The following is a 25,274-nucleotide window of genomic DNA, read 5'->3' as shown; positions in this document are numbered from 1 at the left end:
GCCAAAGATGTCTGTGTTTTGTTTAACTTAAGCCTTTTATCTTTTGTCTTCCTCTGAATGAATTTCAGCCCTTTATTGTTTACTGCCCTTTACTCTGTATATCTTACAAAGGTTAAAGCATCACTCCAGTGTTGTTGAAGTTGTATAAAGTTACTTTTCCACCATTTACAGGAATAATCTGGGCTCTCAGAGAGAACCCTCTCGGCCCAAAATGACTACTGAATATCAAGATCGGTACCACCCCCCTCAATGCTACAAGGCCACAGTCACAACCAGCACACCAAAACACCCGTACCATGCCTTGAAGGGGACTGCTGCGGATGTGAGCACCTGTAGGTAAGATCCAAAGTGTTTATCTCACCTGACGCATTAATGACAAACTCTGAAGATGTTCCTGTCTGAAGATGTTCCTGTCTGGTGCCAGTGCTCCAGGCAGTTCTTCAAGCTTTGTTTCTGCCTTTAAGAACAATAAAAGCCATAAATGAAGCTAAGATTAGTGGCACTAATTCAGTTGGAAATTAAGAATGCGATACTTCAAGACACCATTTATAATATCAAAATATGACAGAAATAAGACAAATTTATGCTGGAGGAACTGTAAACAGGTGGGAGATCATACTCACATCTTTTGGGAGTGTCCCAAACTGAAATCATTTTGGCAAGGGATTCAAGCAGAAATACGAACCACCAGGAGTAGATTTACCGCTTACAGCGTCATATTTCATCATAGGTTTAATACCGGAGGGATCGATGGATAAAGGAAAGGCCCGGTTACTACACATCTTTCTTCTGGTGGCGAGGAAAATGATAACCATATCCTGGCTTAGACCTCTACCTCCCACCCTTCTCCAATGGAGAGAAAGGCTAGAGAGGGTTTATTTGATGGAGAAAATAACAGCGAAACTCCATCTGAGAATGGATTTGTTTGTGGTTCTATGGGCTCCTGTCATTGCTTACTTTAATTTACCGATAGAGTAAGAGACCAGTTTACATCATCTCAATTTATTTAAAAGAAAACATGTATATTTCGTTTGGTTTATTTTGGACTTGTCAGTAGACATATTCATAGAGATATATATGAAAGGTTAACAATTGCTTGTGCGTGTATGGACAGTTATATCTGATGCCTGCTGTGAAGAAGCAATTTTTTCCCTCTACTTGTCAAGAGTCTCCTCTTTGTGCGGATGAAGTTGTTGCCATGTGTTTTATTTGTGTTTTATTTTATTTTATTTTTTTTGTTTTATATGTTTGCCGAACTGTAAATAATTCTTGTAAAATTATTACCATGTTTCACCAACTGAGATATGTAAATATAAATATGTAAAATATTGAATACAATAGCTGCTTGAATAAAGAATGTTCAAAAAAAAAAAAACTTGAGGATTTTCAGACCTGTGAAAATGAAGAGACCACAGATGCTCTCTCTTGTGATTGCTTTTGGTTAAAAAATGACAATCTTTAGATTTAATTAAATTTCGCTATTGACTATTTAAAAAAAAAAAACAGATGGGGCGCCGGTGCCTAGCGGTTAGTTCATGTGCCCATGTACAGAGACTGTGGTCCACACGCCGCCCAGGTTAGAATCTGACCTGTGGCTCCTTTCCGTCCTGCACACCCCACTCTCTCTCTCTCTCTCTCTCTCTCTCTCTCTCTCTCTCTCTCTCTCTCTCTACCATATTTCTGACTATCCACTGTCTTATTTCTCCAATAAAAGCATTAAATCCCCCAAAACAAACCTTTATTAAATAAAATAAAAGATTACATTGTTTTAAACAAGTGGTCTTAAAGTCACATCTTTTTTTTTCTTTTTACTCTTATCTTATCTGTCTTGTATCCATTGAGTTGTATTTATATCAAATGTGTTTTCCCCTCTAAATTAATGTAGTTTTTGCAAGAAACAACTTTAATCTGCCCAAAATTGTTTGTGCTCAGAAGCACACAAATAATGTTAAGTTAAATACAACTTACTTTTATCTACAAACCAAATAGACTATCAGCATAAGGCAGGATTGGTAACCTTTTAAATGTGGCATGTTAATTTAAAATATCTGTCGGCTTTTTTAGAGCGCCGTTTTTTTCTGCTGCTCCACGTCTCCCGTTGTTAAAACACATTGTACAATAATGAAACACACATAAGTTTTAGTCTTTTATATTGTTGGATATATTAGGCTATGCATTTTAATAAAAACACTGCAAAAAAAAGAGCTAAACACCGATGCTCCTCCTCCTCTCTGCAACTGGGTTTGTTTCCCTGACATAGAGGAAATCATTGACCAACACACGCACACCAAAAACAACAAAAACAACAACAAAAACACGGCTATCTATGGGCATGACAAACTATATAGCCTAGAAAAAGAACTGCAGAAATCCATAACAGATGCAGCAGCGAACAAACAAACAGATGAACAAATGAACGATCAGCACCTTGGACAGCGCCGCGGCACGTGATGCACATACCTGCGGCAAAAGTGTTCAACCTTTACGGTGCACTTCCCACTCACAGGGCGCTTGAACCCCTTGCAGGAGACAATGGTCATATTTTTCTTGCACTGCCTTCTTCTCAGCGCTTGTGGATGCTGTGGGTCAGTGGGCACCGACGTCAGACTGGCCTTGACACGCAGGTGTTCCTCTCTCTGTTCCTTTGCCGGCTCAAGAATGAGCATGTATCTATCTGTTTATGGTCTCTATCTATCTATTTGTATATCCTATCTCCCTGTCGCTCTTTGTTAAATTCCTGCGCATATATATGAAGTCTATAAATAGAAACAATAACTAATAAAAATTAAAACGACGTGCGAAAACAATCCAGGGAAATGTATCATTTTCAACTGCCGTCAATATGAAGGCGCCGGCGGTTCGAGGTATAAATGCTCAGAAATCTTGTGTGTTTTATTTTAGTTACACATAGGCTTCAGAAAACATACAGGACACATATTTAAGAAAAGTCATTGGATGAGAGGCTTGTACGTTTTTATTTCAAAAGAGTTATTTGTATTATAAAAACCCAAACCGTCCGTCACACGGTCTTGGCGGTTCTAGTGTTAACACTCCTCAGGAGTCGAGAGGGATTTTTTTTTAAAAGGCAGTTTTGCTATGTTGAACGCAGAGACTTATAACACAGCGGCTCTGGTTGCACGGAGCCTGCAGAGCGCGCGCCTGCACGCTCTCGTGCGCTCTCTCTCCCCCCGCTCCCTCTCTCTCCCCCCGCTCCCTAAGAACAGGTGGGATATATACTTGGGCCCAGGTATCGTGTTTGTGTGGGAAACACTGGAGATTAAATATTCTCAAACAGGTTGTTGGTATAAAGTTTTTATTTTTATTGTGCTGCACTTTTTTTTGGATTTGGGTAAATGTCAGAGTTGTGTTCTGAACTAGTGTTCACTATATAGTCCTATAGTGTGGCTGCCAACAGTCAATAATAAATAGCCTCCTGCGTAAAATGTGTGTAGAAATAGGCCTACAGTGTATTTTAACATCTACCATAATGGTGGTACTTGGAGAGCCAAATATTTTCAGAGGTGGTACACAGTCTAAAAGGTTTGAGAACCACTGGTGTAATGCATCTCTCTGCAGGACGACCTCCCCCGGCTCAGCTCAGACTCGTAGTTCAGAGCGACACAGCAGCACTTCTCCTTCATCTCCCGCACGATCTCCATCTCTGCTGAGGTGCACATGCACACGCTTTGTTCCTGCAGGAGCTTTGAGCACAACAACAGGGGAATCATTTAGCAATCAAAACAGGACCCCAGACTGATTCAAACAGCTCATTAAACAAACTTTCTTTTTACCAGACTGACCCCACCATCAAAATAAAAGATGATTATACCTTTTTAAGATGCATTGTAACGTCGACACCAGTGTAGGTGTATGTACCTGCTTTGAAGATTTAGAACATTTGCTATTTATTTTAGCAGTTAGAGGAAAGCATGTAAGGTAGAATGATTAACCGTTAGCTTCATGAGGTGCCCCTTCAGTAACTCTGTTTGTTTAGTTCCATCATGTGAAGAACCCAGAGAACCTGCTATGAGGAGAGTACCTATAAAAATAAAAAAAAGTCACAGTACACCAAAATACAAAAATGAAAATGATGGTTTATAGCAGTGAGTACACGCCCTTTTTGTAGCACTGCTTTGGTCATGTTTTGAGTTTCCTTTCTATCTGCTCCTGTAGGAGGGAACACCCTGCTGGACGGCCTGCCTGAGCGGCTCCAGACTGAAATCAAAGGACTGGTTCCCCCCCGACACGGGGGAGAGTGTTCATGTTACCAGCCCGAAGGACAGAGACTTTTCAGTGTGGAGGGGAGGAGCAGTGCTTGCCAACCTGCCCACCTTCAGCTCCGCATGGATCAGTCAGGAAGAATACGAGGAGTACGGACCGCAGATCATCATCTGAGTAATGTACCGATTAACTTTTTACTACACAAAGTGCAATATACAAACAGCCCGAAAACAGTGCCATGGACCGGTCCTCCTTTAATATTTATCTGTCTTGTATGTATTTACGGCTTTAAACCTGCAGTCGGTGTGGATCCTGACTAGTGTACTCTTACCTATCACCTGAGCTGCTACTGACCCGCTGCACACTCTTAAGCTATTTGCTCGAGGTTCCAGGCTCTTTGCTCTAAGCCCTGTTGCTAAGAGCAGCAAACATGGCATGGATGAAAATTATATTTATGCCCTTAAAATGTTGTCCGTCAATGTTACTGTTCATTAAGCGCCTTAAACTGTGTCTAAACTTTCCCAAGTTGTGTTCTATTTTGTGTCCCATCAAATAATAAGCAAGAGTTTAAAGTATAGAAATGTTTATGCTTAAGAGACAAGAATTGAAGCTGGCCTTTAATTGATGTCTGCCAATTATTTTTTCCAAAATAAGCAATTGAGGGACAAAGATAAATCACTCAACGTGCTGACTATATAATCAAATATCAAATATATCTTTATACAAAGATGTAAACACAGTTGGTGTAACAGTTTGATCTTAATGTGTGCGACATGGTGCAAGTTGGATTTTGAATGATTAAGATCAGTGCAGCTGTGCAGTGTTCACAATCTAAAATATTGGATAGAAACACCATTAAATGATCTTAAGATGGATTATTAAGACCACTTTTCTCAAACTTTTTTTCTGGATTTTATGTTCCATTTTTTCCCCCTTAAATATCAAGAAAATGTTTGCTTGTAATGTTATGTCTTTTTTCCCCTCACACATATCATAACATTACAGCTTTAGAAGATGTTAACACATTATCTAGGAACATTTTTAATTTCTTGCAGATGAGATAAAGTGGTTCCCTCTTTTGGTTAAAGCTCATTGTACATGCAAGTTTGCTGTTTCTGCAGGAGTGTGAACCGGTGGGGAGAGACGTGTGGATTTGTGGGATATGAAGTTTACTAGTAAACATGTAGCTGAGTCATTGTAAATTAATGGTTATTTTCCAGCTGAAGAGCCCTTTGGTCAGCATGTCTTTTGTTGTGTTCATGGTGTAAGATTTGAAGTGCGGTATTTGAGTGCTAATACCTCTCATGTCTGTAGAATAAGCAGATGAAGTTGATGCTACTGCTGCAGGAACAGTTTGTGTTTGATGTGTCATTTTTTCTATTTGAGTGATGTGTCTTATAAATGATTTCCTGAGTTTTGTTTAGAATTGTTAAAAGTTGTGTGCATGTTTTTTTTTTTCTCTTTCACAGTAGTGGTCATTACTTGTGAAGGGTGTTGCCAAATCTGCTGTATTTATCTCTTTACCATGAAACCTTGAAGACCCCTTAAGCCAACCTGTATATAAATATTAAGTTTACTTTTTGGATGTGGAGTTTTTGCATTGAATTATTTTGTTTTGCATGTAATTAAGTTGCTCTTTTTCTGCATGTTTTCCTCTGTGTGCTTGCTTGTCTTAGTATTTTGCTCTTTAAAAGGCAAAGGGGGGTTGTCATGTGACCTAAAGCTCAGCTCTGACGCGGGAATCACCATTAAATGTGACTGTAGGAGCCAATTTAGTGTGTGTGTATTTATGTGTTTTATTTCTATGGCTTTAGTTTATATGTTTATTTATGTACTCAGATTGGACACTAGGTGGTGATAATTGATCATTTGGGTTAATTGGTCAGGTGGTTGGTTGAGTGTTTATATGTCACAGGTTACAGGAAACGGGGGCATAGGTGGTGGGAACATACGGTTCTTACCATAACAGAACGTAACACAGGATAACGCAAGTAGGATATTTAACATAACAAAAGAACGACAACAGTATAATCTCGGAAATAACAACTCATCATATCATCATCACAGTTTGTCTCTGCTTCATATGTGACAATAAACTGGAACATCAGAAAGTACTTTTTGGACATTTGTTTATTTTTTATGCGTCAAGAACTTTCCATACACCTATGCAAGTGACTAAAGGCAAGATAAGAAATTTGGACATTAGATAGTCACTATAGTGACTGTAGTGTTTTCAGTCAGAGCCTCGTGTAAAGGCCAGGATGAACAGCTCAGTCTGCCTCGTTTACTGGCTTCATTTGAAAGAAACCGTCTTCTTTGTCCCCTAACTGTACTGCAACAGTCTGGACTGAGTCTTGCAAACTTTTCACCCAAACCATGCTATGTATGTGATGTATATATATCATAGCACTTAATTAAAACCAAAGTTATAAGTAGGATACATAAAAACTATAAAATCGTCATGAATCAAAAAAAGTTATCACAGTCAAGTCAAAGTGAAAAATTAATTAATACAGTTTAAGATATAAAGATATATTTTCACTATAGATGCACATTTTTTATTTAATAAATGGTTCTGTTCTTTTTAGCTGTTAAATATTTTTTAGTATCTAGTAGACCAACAGTGTATTTTTCTTTTAAATATTTAAAATTGACTCGACGTTTTATAACTAGATACAGGCAAAATAGTTTATTAAGATTAGCTGATCGATGAGTTTTATTTTCTTTTAAAACGCTTGCATGCGGCTGTGAAATGAATTAAATCTGTTGTCGGTGTCGTATTTGTTTTCTGCCATCATGAGGGACGTAAGCCAAGGTCATGGCCAACGTCGACAGATTAACGGTAGTCATACGTTTGACACGAATGTGGTTGACAGACACACTGGACCAATAGTGGAGAAGACAGGGATTTCATTGGTCTAAATCTGTTCGTGTGCATCAAGCGTAAAGAAATGAGCCAACCAACGTTCGAGCTGAGGGGTAGAGGGCGGGGCTCAGCTGTAGTATAAAACAGATGGTTGTGCCGTTGGTGCGCGCTAACAGACACAAAACAAACAAAAAAAAAATGAGGGAAATTGTGCTTCTCCAGGTCGGTCAATGCGGAAACTAGATTGGTACCAAGGTTAGTACAGCTTTTTATGTGTTTTGTGCGGTTGAAATCGATGTATTTTAGAAAAGATACGCCGCGTCCTCTGTGCTTTTGTGAACGTGTAATCCAAACCTTGAATCTCAAAAGCTGCCCTTATGGGTTGTGATGCGTCGAATTGTAACGAATATAAATCGATTTTACCTAATTTACAAATCCGATAAATTGTGTTAATTTATACGCCGGTTGTTTGAAGAACTCAACCGTTAGATATCAGTTAACCACCGCGGATGGGATTGACCGTTGAGTGGTTAAAATCATTATTTAAATCTTATTCGGTGGACGTAATCGTTCCCGCAATGCAAAATATAGGAAGTTTAAAAAAAAATTTTAAAAAAAAAAATGTCCGCAGTTTATACATTGACATCCAGAAGTGACGTTCAACTGCTCATTTTGCATTTAAATACTGTTAAGCTTGATTTTATTTCCTTTCCTCTTCTGGAAAAGCCAGGGTGGTGCTGGCAACAACTGGGCCAAAGGTCACTACACGGAGGGTGCAGAGCTGGTGGACTCTGTCCAGGATGTAGTGAGGAAGGAGGCAGAGAACTGTGACTGCCTGCAGGGCTTCCAGCTCACACACTCTCTTGGTGGTGGTACTGGCTCTGGGATGGGCACACTGCTCATCAGCAAAATCCGTGAAGAGAACCCCAACCGTATTATGAAAACCTACAGCGTGGTGCCCTCACCCAAAGTATCAGACACAGTCGTTGAGCCCTACAACGCCACACTGTCATTCCAACAGCTTGTAGAAAGCACAGACGAAACCTTCTGTATTGACAACGAGGCTCTGTGTAACATCAGTTTCCGCACCCTTAAATTGCCAACCCCAAAAACAGCAGCCACTTTGTTGAGTTCATGTTGCTGAGCTCGGACAGCAACATGAACGACCTGGTGTCCGAGTACCAGCAGTACCAGGACGCCACCGTCGAGGAGGATGGAGAGTTTGAGGAGGAGGAGGAGGAGGAGGAGCTTGCCTAAACCTTTGCTGCCATTAAATGCAATGTTCAGTGTTCTTGTTTTTAATTAAAGTTTTTAATTCATTTTTGAAGTCTTAATGTGTTTAATAGTATTCACAGGCTACTTTCAAATTAATGAGATATAACTATGAAGTCAAAGCATTTATTAGAGTAGATGCACTACACTGTAGATAAGGTGTAGTTGCATGTCTGGTGTTTTGCCAGAAATACAGAAGTAAACAAACATTTAAAATCTGTTATCATGTGACTTAAATGAAAAGTAGTAAGATCATGATGGAGATTCTGGATATAAATGGATCATTCAATGTTTTGTTCTTATTTTTATTCATTGTAGATAAAGGTGCTGCTAAAATTTAGACAAAGAGCACATATATATATATATATATATATATATATATATACATAATTAAATAAAATTAATTAAAATGATTAAATTACAAGCTGAAAGGAAAGTGTTCATCAGATAGCACATGCAGTGTTTGGCGTTTGAATTCTACTGATAGTTTGAAGGTAAGATACTGATTACTAATAACAATTTGGCAACATGTCTAAGCTGGATGCTTTAGGGACTCGACATAATTTATAATAATTTACAATACTTTGAACTCAAACTCTTGTGAGCTGTCTAACTTGCAGAAATACATTTCTTAGTGATTAAGTCTGTCACAAGTTAAACCGCGTACACACATTTTTCCTTGGAAATTTGCATGTGAAGAGAAAAATATTCATTTACAACTGAAAGCACAGAAACAGAAACAAAATTAACTTGTAAAGAAAACTATCAACAGCCTGTTGAAAACAGCCAGAGTTGATGATTTCATCTGAAGTCCCGCCTCTGTCTAGACTAACAGCCAATTAGGCTGGATTCTGGGTTGGCAGATCAGATGTCAAAGGGGGGCCCATGCCGCCCCTCTGGACACACCCCTGCATGTGAACAAGATACTTTTTGGTGCTCCCTTGCAAAATGTTCACCGCAGTGATAGAAGATCACGTTAGGCCAGAGGGCAGAGAGAGACACATGAACCAAGTCATTTTCATATCAATCTAAAACACCATTTATTAAAACATCAAACCAGGTAATGTACAGCAAATATTTCCTGATGTTGTCTTAACCCGTTACAGTCATCAAAGGTGCTGCAGCTGCATCTCGTTAGATTCACTGCTCTGTGCTTCATCCTGTGATTGAAAACAGATGATAAAGAAAGTAAGGTGACATTAACAAACAGCCCAAATAAAACTAAAACATCTTTCTTCCCAGATCTCAAACTATGAAGTAACTTTGACTTTATTATAACAATGAACAGTTATTTTGCAGTAAAAGATTTTTATACAACTATCCGTTTCATAAACTAGACATGTTCAAGTTTTGAAAAAATATGGTTATGCTTTGTTCTACCTCAGGTAGGGGTATCTGAACTTTTAGGGGCCCAAGTTCCTCTACTATACGGTGGTGAGCCTATTGGAATGACAGAGAAGGACAATTATTATACCGTATTGGTCCGAATATAAGACGACCCCCGTTTTTCAACACTCACATTTAGAAATAAAGATTTGCAGACCAGATCTTGTTTTTATAAAGAGCTTTTTTTGAAGAACTTCATTTTATTTGAAAATAACAATATTAAAAACACATTGAATTAAACACCTGTTGTATTAATAATTATAATAATAATTAACATACCGTATTTATCGGTATAGGCCTACGGCACTTTTCAAAACAAAGTGTTTCACAAGGGCGAACTATGTACAGTATGATTCAAAGTTAAAATCAATTAAACAATCAAGCAATATTATCAACATGTTTTTAACATTTTGAAATAACAGAGGAAACACAGGCAACATTTTTAACTAAACTACCGCTAAACTAAAACTCGCCAAACCTCTCCTCCGATGTCTCCTCTCTATTTCTCACACACACACACACACACACACACACACACTCTGCCCCGCTGTGTTCACTCTCGCTCTCATCACTCCCCAATATTAAAAATACATTGAATTAAACACCTGTTGTTGTAATAATAATAACAATAATAAACATAGGCCTATTTATCGTTATATGCTACGGCACTTTTCAAAACAAAGTTTTTCACAAGGTCAAAACATGTACAGTATGATTCAAAATTAAAATCAAGCAATATTATCAACATTTTTAAATAACAGAGAAAATACAGGCCACATCTTTAACTAAACTAAACTAAAGCTCGCCAAACTTCTCCTCCGATGTCTCCTATTCCTCACACACGTCCTCCGCCCCGCTGTGTTCGCTCTCACGGGCCCTTTCCGAATTGTCACAGTTCAGTAGGCAGTACGTACTATTCAGTTGAGAGTTTCAGTATACTGAACTTTCGTGGTCATTCAGTATGCATTTTTTGGGTCCACCTCAGTATACTTAACTATATACTCTATATGTTACTTTTTACATGTATAAATCGTTTTTTACCGCTAATTAAATGGTCATTTTTCGGTCTCGAAAAATGAAGCCAATGCGGAAGTACAAAAAACTGCAGTTCCTCGAGGTTCCGCTTGAGGCTGGCTGCAGAAGCACCGGAAGTGCAATAAGCCCCCAGCCAAAAGGGGGGGGGGGATTTTTAACATATTTAAGTGAACAGTAAATCAATTGTTTTTTGTATTTTCATTTAGGCAAAGAAGAGATAAAAGCAGCTGGTCTGACATCTTCCTCAGAGGTGAAGTGTAAGTTAAAATCGTCTGTTAAAAGTTATCTTTTGTCAAAACAAGCTATTGTTAACAATACAGTCTTCTAAAAATAAAAATCACACTGAGTCATACACCAGCCAAATGTTAAATAGAAGGTGATGTTTTCTTTTCCATTTTACAATCAAAAGAATCTAAAAATTACTCATTTCAACCTTCATCTGCACACCTGTTACAGTGGTCAGGCTGGGGTCACATAGTTTGAAGGAACCTCCTCCTTTTTTCACCTGTGCCAGATGCCCTGCTCATCCACTGTGGTAGAAATGACCTTATACCAGCAGCTCTCCCAGATGAAGAGTCCTCTCTGCCATCACCCAGAGGAGCTGATCGACGTCTGAAGAAGGTGGACAGAGTCTTTGTGACAGTGAACAGTGAGAAGGCTACCATAGTCATCCTCAGATAAAACACAGATCCAGGTCAATATTCAATTTATTTTTCTTTACATGATGTTGCCCTGTGTTTGAAAGGCCAGATGCTGGAGGGTTGTGTTGGATTTGCTTTTCCATCATATTTTAACAGTCAAACAATCATCCAGGATCTCTAAACTTTATTTCATTTTTGTTGGGATTTCTTTGTTAAATTATTTTTTATACTTTCTCCTATGTCCCAGCAATTGGGCCTGATGGTCTCCCTTACTTATTTTCCACATGGTTAATGAAGCCAGGAGTTGTTTATTGAAGATTTCTTTTCATAAAATGTTTAAATAAACTTTTTAAAAATCTAATATGACTGTCTCTGATTAACTGGAGTAAAACATGTTGGTCACAGTAAAATAATTTAGCAGTTAAGTTTATAGTTCACATTTGAAAAGGCCTTGAACTGACATTAATTTCTTCTTGACAGCTAAGACAACAGCAAAGCTAACAGACGAGCTCAGCTGGTCACAGCCGGGCTCGTCTGAGATAAATGGCCTTCAAACTTATTTAATATTAAACATTTAAAGCCAATAAGCATAGCAAGATACGCATGAGATTTCATTTCAATTTATTCAATCACAGACTTGTCAAACAGTCTGGCATTTTGTGCTGCTGTTTTCAAGAGTTAATAACTGAAGAGAAGAAGACCATCGAGAGAGGACAGGAAACGCTCAGGGGACGAGTCCTCCATGTTGTCAGTGGTTGTTGATGGATCTGAATCTGAGGGCATCTTCTGTAATAAAGAAAAACAATCATGGAGTTAAATGTAAAGTATAATGAATTTTACTGTGATGTTTCTGCCTCAGACCTGAAATCAGATCTGTCCTCAGGTTCTGCTAAACTTCAGGTTCTAAAGTTTGTTTTTAAGACAGGAGAACTATTTATGAGGAAAAACAAAATATATAATAAGACAAGATTCAATAATATTATCAGCTTTATGAATTCATGTTTTAAGACAAAAGTGTTCCTGCCACTTTCTATTGAAGATTATTGTAAACTGTCATCACATGGGCCAGCCTGATAAATTAAACTAATGTTAAATATTCTCAGATAATCAGACAGCCAATTTGTGTGCTGAACCTCACCGGAGCTGGAATCAGAGTCTGGACTGCTGTTTCCTTTGGGCATTGATTTCCTTGAAGACAGAAAGAAGAACAATTTAAACATGAACTAGACTTCTTGCAGAACCATAAATGCTGTTAAAATCTTCTGCTAGTCTTCCTTACATTTTAAGAAGGATTATAAATTGTTACTAAAATGACTTTGATGCTGAAAGCGGTTACAATAAAACGGTCCAATCATATGAGAGATCATTTTACCTTTGAGTCCAATGTGAAGGCGTTCTCTTCAGAATCAGCACTGCAAAGACAAGATGATGGCGCCCACCTTCACAACCTGCTGCTTCAGTCTGGCTGCATCATGGTCACCTACAGGAACAGCACAGAAATGCAATCAAAGTACTTCACTTTATTTATCAGAGGATGTACTGTATGCAAAGTAAAATAATTTAGCTGTAATTCCTCAAAAAGATTTGAGACTGCTTTGTTATTTGAGAGCACAGATTGTTTCTTTTCCCTTCTCTCTGTTTGCCTGTACATGACCTTTTAGTGCTGTAAAAGATGCTACAGTAAATCCTGGATCAGCTGTGTGGATGGTGTGACTGTGTGGTAAAGCTTTGTTAAAGTTGTCACGCACATACTCATATGCCTTTGGAGAGTAAAAGTGCAGTGTGGTGGCAAACTGCTTATAAAATATCAAATAGTATTTTATTGGTGAGGTGCCCCAATCCAAGCGTCCTACAGAGTAGCAGCAGCTTTAGAGGGAGGAGACGAGCGCATTATGGAGAGGAGCGCACCGGAGGGGGCGAGCTGGGGGAGAGACGCACAACCTGAGAAAAAAGAAATCCCAGTTTAAAATATAATGTTGACGAAAAGAGGGAAATAGGAAGACATAAATGTCCATGTTGAAATTCTTTTGAATGCAGAGGCTGTGGATGTTCAGTTTTCTTTGACTATAAAAAGGCAACAATAGCCTGTAGTTTAATCATGGTGTTTCTCTTCGTTAACGATTATCGAAGCGAAATTAAAAAATAAATGCATGACATTTAAAACATATTAACATGTGTGGGGGAAAACGCGATCTTTATGTCTTCTTTTATTGTCTCCTCCTAACTACCATAACAGCAGCATGTTGTGTGTAACACTGGTCTCCTGGGTTAACACCTTCCTTTCAAAGGTGTTAAATACAGATACAGTCACAATCACTGCAATGTTTGTCAGGTTTTGTCAATTTTTAATTTCTCAATGAGCGTCATTAAATTTACAATATGATCAACTTGTGACTGTTGAATTGGTCGTGTGTGGAAGACAATGCAGAACATTTAGCACATTTAAGCAGCATGATGCTCAGTTAATATTACATTACACCGCCGCAGTAACAATTATATTAAATTAGATCTTACCTTTAGTTTTATCTGGATACATAGAGAACTACTCTCCCCTCGTATATAGTCCTATGAATTTCAGCCTGCACGGTTAAAGTAAAACCTGTTCCTCTCGGTATAGTCCACTTATCACTCAGACTGTAAACATGTACACATTAGTAATGATGCCAGATTTAAATTATGTGACTTTGTTTTTGTCCTAGATACTTTTGAGACTTTACCAGACGTTTTTATTTTTACTGTAAAATAACTGTACAGTCAATGAACCACATCTATGAGCAGATTTTATATTACGATTCTTGGTTTTAAATACAATTTCAATCACAATAGACATATGACAATATCAAGAAACATAGCATGTTAGTTATTAGGTTTGCTCATGTTAAAAAATAAAATAAAAAGATAAGTCATGCTGGATAAGTAACCTAGCTTTACAACATTTCTAACCTTAGACTGCTTATGTGTTAGCTAGCTAGATAACGACTTTAACCAAACAATGACACATAAATCACACTTTTTTACTTACCGAAAAAACTGCAAAAATCCCTTAGCTCCCTCAGGTCGGTTAGAACAGTTTCCTGTAGAACAACTCATTCTTCCAGCTCAAAAAAGACGAAAAAACTGAACGGAAAAATTCAATGGCGTCTCGGCTTTCTTTCACTACATAACTTTTGCTATTCACAAAGAGAGCTACGCAAGATCGTCGGCTGACATCGTGAAATATGACGTAAAATCCCGTTTTTCAACCTCAAATAACTTTTTTAATTTAAAACAAACTTAACAGAAAAATGAGCACTTGAACACGATGTAGGGTGATAATAACTAATGATCACAGCAGAGTTTAGGTTTGGAAAAAAATTATGTGACGAGTATTTTAGCTTTACAGTTTGACCCACATCCAGTCTGTTATCATTGAGGAGGCGGGGTGACCTATACTGCAGCCAGTCAGTAGGGGGAGCTCTAAAAATAAAAGCTTCACTAGACCGGGGACCTTGTCCCATCCATTATTTTTACAGTCTATGGGCTCGATGAGGGTCAATAAACCACATAGGTCTGATTCCAACCCTCACCTCAGGTCATGAGCTCGAGACTTAAAGAATAAGATACAAGCGGCTGAAATGAGTTTCTTCTGGAGGGGCGCTGGGCTCGACTTAGAGAGAGGGGGAGGAGCTTAGACATTCAGGGGGAGGAGCTCCGAGTAGAGCCGCTACTCCTTCACATCTAAAGGAGTCAGCTGAGGTGGTTCAGGGATCTGATTAGGATCCTCCTCGACCCCCCTTTGGAGGTTTTCCTGGAATGCCAAACTGGGAGGAGACCCCGGGGCAGACCCTGAGTTCTCTGGAGGGAGGCTGTCACTCTGATGAACGCTAAACAGTCACAGAGTGTCAGACCTGTCACTGTGAAATACCAGTAACCCTGCTATCAAGCACCCACAATGAGTGTACATAAGACTATTCTAAATATTTTTATTTTCAATAACTTAATCTTGTATATACTGTAATATTATCCTCTCACCAATCTATGCACACTACATATGTAAACACTGTTAAAACTCTACCTCATATATTAACCATCTGTTACAGAACTTCATATTTATTATCATGTTCTACTCACCACTGCACTATTCTCTTATTTAGCCTTGTATATTTGAGTGTTTTGCTTATATTCTTTTTAATGTACATTGTACATTGAGAGCACAGTTACTGAAGACACATTCCTTGTGTGTGTAAGCATACATGGCCAATAAAACTGATTCTGATGTGTATCATGTTGTTCCTAGGTGAAAAAAGAAATTCCTTTTTAAATTCTCATTATGACTATAAGAATAAATGACCATTATTAAGCTCACCTTCAGGTTAAAATGATTCTTCTTATAAATCCTCCTGCAGCGCCTCTACTGTCTCTCATGTAGCTGAGGCCTTCTGCCTGTACGAGACAAGCCGTTGCAGTTTGTGTCTGTGGGTCAAAATAATGTGCTGTGACCCCAAGGTAACTGTGATTACTGAGAGAAGTCCAGTAGTCTCCGATGAGCGCAACCGTGTGTTTGTTTGTCCCAACGCTCCTCCTCCACTTTAGCTTTCTCGTCTTCATACAAGTTGCCTAGCTTGGTTACAGTAGTGGCTCTCGAAGGCAATTCATATGTGCAGTCGTTGGATGCGATGCGAATTATTTCAAGCAGACCCTCGACCTCCACAATGTTGGAGGCTGTAGCCACCCATTTAGCTATCGCTATTGAAAGTTAGTTGTTTGTAGAGTTGTCCAAGCGTCTCCGTTGCATACTATCCAGCGTGGCCTGCCTTTGGCGAGGGGGAGGGCTCTCTGCATCAGCGGTATGCTTGGCCAGCAAGTAAATGGTAAATGGTAAATGGACTTGAGCTTATATAGCGCTTTTCTAGTCTTCCGACTACTCAAAGTGCTTTTCCACCGCAGGTCGCACCCACCCATTCACACACTGATGGTAGTGATCGCTGTAAGATAAGATAATCCTTTATTTATCCCACAATGGGGAAATTTACAATGTAGATACATATGTAGTATCATCCATCAGAAGTAACTCACACCACCACTGAAGCAGTGGTATTTGAGACTTGACGTGCTCTGGTGGTAACTTAATTCACATCGACAGTAAATGCAGATAACTTTGGGCTCCCACTGTGGGCAGCTCCATCACTCTGACATCTCTCCCTTAGTGCATGTCCATATGATCCTGTTTGTGTGTGCATGTGTGTATATACATCAGCCTATGTGTGTGTTGAATGAGTACAGAGTGTAAAAACTGAAATTTCCCCTCACGGGGATCAATAAAGTAAATCTTCAATCTTCATCTTCTTCACGCCCGTGCGCAGGCACGTTACTCTCGCTCACGCTTGGTCAATGGATCAGGTCCAGTCAGGTTAGGAGTCGTGGTCTTTATACAGTCTATGGTCGCGGGCGCAGACAGTGACAAGACAAAGCAAGAGCAACAGGTTGGTGTTTGCATTAGTGTCCCATTTACTGTATAGAGGTGACACCACTTTTCAGAAGTACACACATACAGTCACAACAATCTACTTTCAAAAGCACATTATGGGACCTATAAGAGCAGTTTAATCAGTTATGTGGAAAATAAAGATGTGATTTCTTGTGATTTTTGAATTTCATGGCTGTAAGAGCCAATTTTAACTTATGTCCCTAATATTTTCATTAATATGTATTATTTATAGTTTGTCATTAGTCAGTTAACACAAATTTATTCTTGGTACTTTTGGACATCAACTCGGTATTGGACCGGAGATTTAAGTTTGGACCACCTGTTGTTTTTGCCTTTTTTGGTTAATAAATCCTTGTGCAAGTTTTCCTTCCTCATCGTAATTACATTGGGTTTTTACAAAATAATGGATCTTCAGTGAGTGAAAGATTAGTCAGCCATAACAACGGCTTTCATGTAGTTTTACATTTTGGATACTAAGGCTATAACAAGGTGTCATTCTCTAATAGATTTGATTTGAGATGTACATGATTCCTAAAAAAACATCCCAAAACACCTGTAATGTTTTGAATATGCGGAAAGTTATGAACAATACAGTTGAATAATTAATAGTAATTCAAAAATAAGTATAATTTCCTATCCATAGTAAAGAAATTTCCGCCATGAATTAATTCAGAAAAGGCACAAATTGTTGCATAAAAATTCACCAGAATGCAGGAAATGAAGTGTTTGACGCTCAAAATTTGTCACCCCAATGTTGAATCCAAACCTGCGCCCTTGCTTACCTACGTGAGTTTTTATGTCAAATAAAATGTTAAATTCCAATATTTATCAAAATAATAAATAAAAGTAGATGCCATTTATACGTGGGGTCCTTGTGGGATGTGAATTATTTATTAATCTTTTTATTTTTTTCAAAATCATCTATTTTATCAAGCGATGCCTTTGCAGTCATCTTTACTGATCGTGTTGTCAGAGTCTCCTCTCTGCACGAGAGTGTCAGCGGGCACTCCCTCTATGTCAGAGTTACAAGCTGCACGTGAATCAATCTCTGACTTGATTGACTTTTTTTTTTTCAATCAATGTATTTATTGAGTTTTATACATATCTTATTAACAAAACAACAAGAAATAGATGTATGCCACTTAACAAAAGCACCCACGGACATTTAACATTTAAACAAACTTCTTCTCAGATCAAAAGCCATCTTTTATACAAATATATAAAAAGAAGACATGAAAGGATAATAAATCCTCCTAAATAAAGACATGTCATTATCTCCACAAGGTTCAGTCCAGTATATCTATGTATTGAGGTTTCTATCAGAGAAAACTCATTCCTCCTCTTCATCATCTGACAGATCAAAACTTTTCACAAAGGCAGTAAAGGGTCCCCATATCTTTTCAAACATGTCACCTTTTCCTTTTTAATATATATGTCACTCTTTCCAAAGGAAGTGTTATAAGTATTTGTTTAACCCAGTGTGTTGTACTTGGTTTTCCCAAACATTTAAATTGATTTTTTGGCATGTAAAAGACACATATCTATCATTATCTGATCATTTTTGGTAAACTTGTGATTGTTTGGGTAAAGTCCTAGGATAAAAAGCTTGGGATCCATTGGAACATCTTTTAAAACAATTTCTTCTATCACCTTTTTAACCTCTTCCCAGAGTTTCTTAATGCTAATACACTGCCAAACACAATGAAACAGTGTTCCCTTCTCCTCAGTGCATTTTGTTAATCTGGAATATTCTTATCATATAGAATATATATAGGTTTAATTTATCTGCTGTGATGTATGTTCTCATTGTCCATTTGTACTGCAGTAGTCTTAACCGAGTATTAATTGATTGAGAGTGGACCTTAGTACAGACTGACTCCCAGTCCTCAGATGTTATATCCATATCTAGGTCCTTCCAGGGCCGGCCCGTGGCAGAGGCAGTATAGGCAAATGCTAGGGGCGCCAGCATCCATAGGGGGCACCAAAGGAGTGTGGCAGAAAAGTTGAAGATGAGAAGAAATAGAATGAAAAATGCGTTTAAATATCATTAAATATTATTAATCTATGTAAATTTCATGCTTTTATTTAGTTATGATCCAAAAGAAGCCATGAAAACACAACTATCACATATTTAAAAAGGCTATATTTTCTTGCCTCCTGCTTGACGCGGCTCATCACACCACAGCTGCTCGTTACCTGCTCGTTGTGGAGGAGGAGGGCAGGCGACTTATTAGAAGTGAGGGACACTGACCGCACCGATTAATATCACGTTTATAAATGACCGTAATGTAAACAACAACAAAGCCCTCGGGAGCCCAGGGACGAAAAAGAAGTAGAGGAGAAAAAATATGAAAAAGACACAGAGGTAACGTGCTGCACAGATCAATTATCTGTTGTAGTTATACTAGCTTGTTATGGATGGATGATAGTAACGTCAGTGTTTCCTATCTCGAGTTAACATCAGTTATTTCCACTGCACTTTTATTAGGTTAAGATTATTCATGTTAAGAAAATAACCAGTGTAAGAAATACACTTCTTCTTTTCTTCTTATGTTGCTTGGGACCCAAAACCTACTTTTATATTTATTGACATCTTTATATACTTAGTTAGCTTTCACCCTAGTCGATTAAAATATTTATTTTCCACCTCCTGTTGTCATTAATAGTTTTAATCTCTTGCCTTTAGAGTATTGATGTCTAAGAGCATGAATGCATTTTGTGATAGAAGTCCTCACTGAATAGATAGTTGTGCATGCTGTTGTAAGGAAAACGTTTGGGCTCACCTGAAAAACTATGCTGAGTTGTCTGTACTGCCCTGAAGACAAAATAATATTTTGTGTTCACACTTTATTATAAAATACAGATTGTTTAACAAATGCTCATCTCTCTCCAGATGCAATCAAACATTTAAATCCATCCCCTGCCATCCCAGGCCTGTGTGAACACTTCTGCTTCCTGCACTGTTTGATATTGTTTGTTCTATTACACTAGTTATTTGTATTTATTTATAAGAAATATTAGAGTTATAACCATTTTATTCATGTTTATTTATAAGTATTTTTTATTTTAAAATAAATAAATTATGTTAAATATAAAACTGTATGCCAGTTTTCTTTAAGTGGATGAATATAATATATTAGTGCTCAAACTGTCTGCAATTTAAGGGGCCTGACTCTGGGTCCTTCCTCCAGGCTTTCCACTTGTAATCAGAATTCTCTGTTGAGCTGGACATCCGCAGGTTATAAAGTTCTGATATTGCACCTTTGCTTAAACTGTCTTTCGACACTATTTTCTCCAAGTTTGATTTCAAGGGTTTGGTAAGCACATTATATTGTTTTGTTCTAATAAAGCTTCTAAATTGAAGATACTTAAAGGCTTTGTATGTGATTTTTCACACTTACATGTAGAAATCAAGTATATCCTCTGAAAATAACTCTGTGAGTCATGACTGTCTACAATGACTGTAACACCCGAGTCCCACTGTCTGTGATGCTTTCAGAGATTTCTGAGTCATCTCTTCAGTTTCAAGGTCCTTATCGTGAGAAGTTTATGGTCAAGTGTCTTCAACATGTTGACAAGCTAAAAGGATTAAATCCTCCACTAGAGGATTAATGGACCACCTTCAGCACCCCCTGAGACCCAGATGTAATTAAATCACTCTGTTATAGTAAACATCTGCTGTGTGTGTGTGTGTGACCTACTGGTAAAGGTGTGCCTCTCTCTGAGGGGGGAAACATGTCAGCAGAAAGGGTTGCTGACTTTCTGCTGGATGAGATACATGGCGAAGGCAAACTGCTCTCTGGTCAGCTTGCCTATCTGCCTCGTGTCTGACAGCGCCCTGCAGAGAAACATTCAGTTAATCACACCGAGCAGACTGACCGAGACCATGAGCACATATTATACAGAATCCACTTCTCCATGTTCCTCTAACTCTAAGATGTGTCTCTAGTCTGTCTACAAACCCCCCAATGATGAGAAAAGTCCATCCTCTCAGTCTTTCGCCTGCTCCACTTTTCAGAAAATGTGTGCTCAAACAGGTCGTTTGGAGATTTTCCCTTCATGTACAAAGGGCAGTAACCCCTCCCCCAGGTGGGTGACACTCCCACATCTAGGTGTTTGTTCTGCCCTCTGAGTCTGCCTTAGCAATAGGGCATGGAGCGAGAAAGCCAGAGACACCCGAGCCCTTCCAGAGAGGGGGCGTGGTCAGACACAGCTCATTTATCAGACCCCAGTATGTTAGGTCAGGACACACCTGCTCCACCACCATCATATTCAACACAGGCGTACCACAGGGCTGTGTGCTGAGCCCATTCCTCTACTCCCTCTTCACCCACGACTGCAGACTGCGGTGATTGGCCTCATCAGCAACAACGATGACACAGCCTACAGGGAGGAGGTACAGCATCTGGCCGCCTGGTGTGCTGACAACAACCTGCTCCTCAACACCAGCAAGACGAAGGAGCTCATCGTGGACTTCAAGAGAGAAAGAGGAAGCACGCACAACCCCATTCACATCAACGGGATGGCTATTGAACGTGTCTCCAGCTTCAAGTTCCTGGGGACTCACATCACAGAGGACCTCTCCTGGTCCACTAACACCTCCAGTCTGGTTAAGAAGGCTCATCAACGCATCTTTTTCCTGAGGACACTGAAGAGACACCACCTGTCTTCAGCTGTACTGATGAACTTCTACCGCTGTGTAATCGAGAGCATCCTGACCAGCAGTGTCACAGTCTGGTACGGAAACTGCTGTGTTTCCGGAGACTGTAAGGCGCTACAGCGGGTGGTAAAAACTGCCCAGTGTATCACAAGGTGCCCACTTCCTGCCATTGAGGACGTCCAAAGAAAACGCTGTCTGCGGCGAGCTCACGGCATTCTTAAAGACTCCTCCCACCCTGCCCACAGACTGTTTACCCTCCTGCCCTCTGGTAGGTGCTTCAGAAGCCTCCGGACCAGAACCAGCAGACTGAGGAACAGCTTTTTCCCCAGAGCAGTCTCTCTACTGAACTCTGCCCCCGAACTCTGAACTCTGTCTCCCTCCTGAACTCCGCCCCCCGCTGACCCCCCTTCCCCTGCACATCACCTCACACCCATCATCCCCCCACCACTCCTCCTGGTCATACACACACATCTCTCATCCACCTGTATTATTGTATTATAGTATATTCATATCACCTCAATAAGTTATCGACCTGTACAATATGTCCATATTCTGTATATTATCTGTAATCTAGTATAGCATGCTCATTGCACCTTAATCTGTATATTATAATCTGAAGAATATACTTATATTTATAGCATTTATTTATATTTATAGCATCCCATTAATCCAGCCATATATACCCAATAATTCACTTTTTTTTGTCTACATCTGTAAATTTTGTAATTACTGTACATAGCACAGATTATTGCACTTCTGGTGAAATGCCAAACCTCATTTCCTTACTCTATACTTGTATATGTGTAATGACAATAAAGTTGAATCTCATCTCATCTCATCTCAACTCTCTCATTTACATATTTAAAGGTACAGACACAGAAACAGCCTGTTCTGAGCAGGGCTGAAATAGAGGGGTTTATAGACATGATCAAATACAGGATCAGAGTGGATTTAGAACAAGAAACTTCACACACGTTTTGAGGAGCTCTGAGACTTATTTAAACTGAAGAAGAGGAGGATATGTGACCTTTAACGCTGACGTTTTCTATATTTAAACACCAGACTGGAAAAATGACAACCCTTCCATTGAAATGTGTTTTAAAAACTGAACTCAGCTGAAAAAACAAATGTTTTGCTTTAGTCACATGATGAACTTTATATTTTGTTCCCATAGAATAAATTTCTGTGGAGATGAAACCCTAATACTGTATTTATTAGCTCTTAGGAATCATTCACACAAACAAGAAGTTATTCATCAGTTCTTTGAATAATAGATTTAAAATGCATTTCAACATCAGACCACAGTGCACACTATAAGCTGTGAGGGTCAGGAGAAAGAATGTGTTGTCCACTGATCACAGGGTTGGCATTAAATCCCCAACAAAGGATTCTGTCAGTGTTGATGGTCCGTCTTCTTACTTTGACATTGAACCCCACAGAGGCATGAGACTGGTTTCCCAGTGAATGATTCTCACTGCATGACAGCATTACAGAAGCCCGAGAGCTTCACACACACACAAACACACACACATCACTGTTCTGTCCTCCTGGCTCCGCCCTTTACAGTGACGCCGTTTCACCTCTGTTAGTAACTCAGACTTCAGCCAGCCTTTGCTGCTCTGTGACATCACGGCCCTGTGTCCATCTGGGGTGTTTTCACATTGCAGTCTCTTTCTTTAAATAGTCTTCACTGAGTAGAGAGCGTTTGCAGCAGCAAGCGGCTGCCCGGAGAGACAGTGCAGCACCTAGTGAGCTCTCCCTTTTTTTTTTGGAGCGCCTGCTCCGACTGCTTCTCAGAAGGGTGCTGTTGAAGTCATCAGTGCTCTTTTGAAAATGTACGATATTCCCCGTATTTGAAAAATGGAGAGAGGTTAGAATGCAGAAAGGTTTACAGACCTATGCAGAGCTGGCTAAACACTGAAGCTTCAGTGTCCACCACATGGCAACCTGCGTGAGCATGGACTCTAGATGGGGGGGGGGGAGCTGTTCTTTGCCTTAACGCTTCCTCAGGAAATGCAGAGTGTCCATAGGATCCTGTTTGTGCATGTGTGTGTATTTCGGCTTGTGTAGCATGTTTACTAGACAGAGTGTAAAAAACGAATTTCCCCTCGCGGGATCAATAAAGTATAAATTATTATTATAGATCAGGGGTGCCCAAACAGTCGATCACGATCGACAGGTAGATCGCTGACTGATTCTCAGTCGATCGAGATGTTTAGTCAATATAAAATACAATTGTAAAATAGAAAAGTGATTTCAATTTCATCTCATTGCAGTGTTTCCCACACACGATACCTGTGTTGGGAGCCCAAGTATACTTCCGACCTGTTTGTATTTAATTTTTCATTTATTCATGAAATTGCTGCGTGCATGAGAGAGCGAGCGAGAGAGCGAGCGGGGGAGCGAGAGAGAGAGAGCCCGAAAACCGGGGGGCTAAATGTTTTACCAAAAAGTCATATATAGAAACTATGCAACGAGTGTTAAGCGCATTTGATGTAGCTGCAGCTACTTTTCTCTGCTCCTCTCTGCTGTCATGACTGTGAGCATCGCGGGGCACGAGACACACCAACATACAGCGCAAACGCACACACATACACACACACACTTGCACTGGAGTGCCAGCCACCACGCAAACTTTTTTACTTTTTACTTTCAGTGCTACAGCACACAGTTGATCCGTGATCCGTACGGACCGAGGCGTGAACACACGTGATCCGGTCAAACGGTCGGCTCCACCGTGTCTGCAGCTAATTTAACAAAAGCAACATCATCTCACAGCAGCCTGCTGTAGTCTGTGAACATCTCCACACAGATTAAAGTTGTTTGTTGTAAACTAAATTAAGGGAAAAACATATGTGATATAAATACAAACATAATATTAAAATGTAGCCTACCCTAAAATAAGAGTTTAAAAAATTTGCATTATTTTTTACAGAACTCTCATTTATTATATCTGAAATTATTTTCTGTTTGTTGTGTGAGTATTAAATGCATTTGGAGGCTGTCGATAAAGGCTACGGCTCACTATGTGGACTGGTAGATCTCTGCAGACTGGCAACTTTAAAAGTAGATCTTGGTTTAAAAAAGGTTGGGCACCCCTGATTTAGAGCAAAAACAGAGAAAATTTAAGCACAAGCAGCAACTATTTGAGTACAAAGAGAGAAAGAATGAAAACATCTGAATGTGAAATCAATAAGTATTGCTCTCAAAACTTAAAAACCCGTTCTTAAGAAAAAAAACATGCTCTTGAATAAAGATAGTATATTAATCCCATATCCCTACGGCGGCTGCCAATGAGCCCCAGTAGCCCCCTGCCGTAACAGATGGCTGTTTCCATTAATATTTACAGTCTATGGTCTCTCTATATAAAAACAAAAAAACGTCACATGAACAGCAACAGTAACCTAGGTAACCGAGGCCAAACAGAATGATTGAAAAAATGCCTTTATATTATGACATCATAGATCAAAGAACTTGATGTCATCAGATTCTGCAGGTCTTAAAGGCTGAACAGAATGATTTAAAAAATGCCTTTATATTATGACATCATAGATCAAAGAACTTGATGTCATCAGATTCTGCAGGTCTTAAAGGCTGAACAGAATGATTTAAAAAATGCCTTTATATTATGACATCATAGATCAAAGAACTTGATGTCATCAGATTCTGCAGGTCTTAAAGGCTGAACAGAGAGACAAACTGAGACACAGAGACAACACACATGGA

The 25,274-nt window shown here is 39.2% G+C and overlaps 1 protein-coding gene and 1 long non-coding RNA gene across 5 annotated transcripts in view; one reads left to right on the top strand and one right to left on the bottom strand.

Annotated features, from left to right (window-relative positions):
- LOC136177452 (actin, cytoskeletal 3-like) overlaps positions 1 to 11,782 on the top strand; it is a 29,288-nt gene extending 17,506 nt beyond the window's left edge. Inside the window, exons 2-5 of one of the 4 annotated variants that reach the window (XR_010665068.1) lie at positions 172 to 336; positions 4,174 to 4,395; positions 10,987 to 11,037; positions 11,237 to 11,782. Coding sequence is in view for 1 of the 4 variants with exons in the window: in XM_065950722.1 (XP_065806794.1) it covers positions 4,174 to 4,395 (222 nt within the window). In the remaining 3 variants the exon portion in view is untranslated. The remainder of the gene's footprint in view (positions 1 to 171; positions 337 to 4,173; positions 4,396 to 10,986; positions 11,038 to 11,236) is intronic. The other 3 variants (XR_010665067.1, XR_010665066.1, XM_065950722.1) reach the window with 3 other exon arrangements.
- Positions 11,783 to 11,911: 129 nt separating this feature from the next.
- Positions 11,912 to 13,791, bottom strand: LOC136177453 (uncharacterized). The gene is made up of 3 exons (XR_010665069.1): positions 12,794 to 13,791; positions 12,560 to 12,609; positions 11,912 to 12,207 (listed from the first exon to the last, which is right to left on the bottom strand). It is a non-coding gene; the product is annotated as an uncharacterized lncRNA (long non-coding RNA).
- Positions 13,792 to 25,274: the final 11,483 nt, after the last annotated feature.

Source organism: Labrus bergylta, chromosome 22 (genome assembly GCF_963930695.1).
Source record: "Labrus bergylta chromosome 22, fLabBer1.1, whole genome shotgun sequence".
Lineage (NCBI taxonomy): Eukaryota > Metazoa > Chordata > Actinopteri > Labriformes > Labridae > Labrus > Labrus bergylta.
Note: the sequence above shows the minus strand (reverse complement) of the source record. Positions and strands in the feature narration are given on the sequence as shown.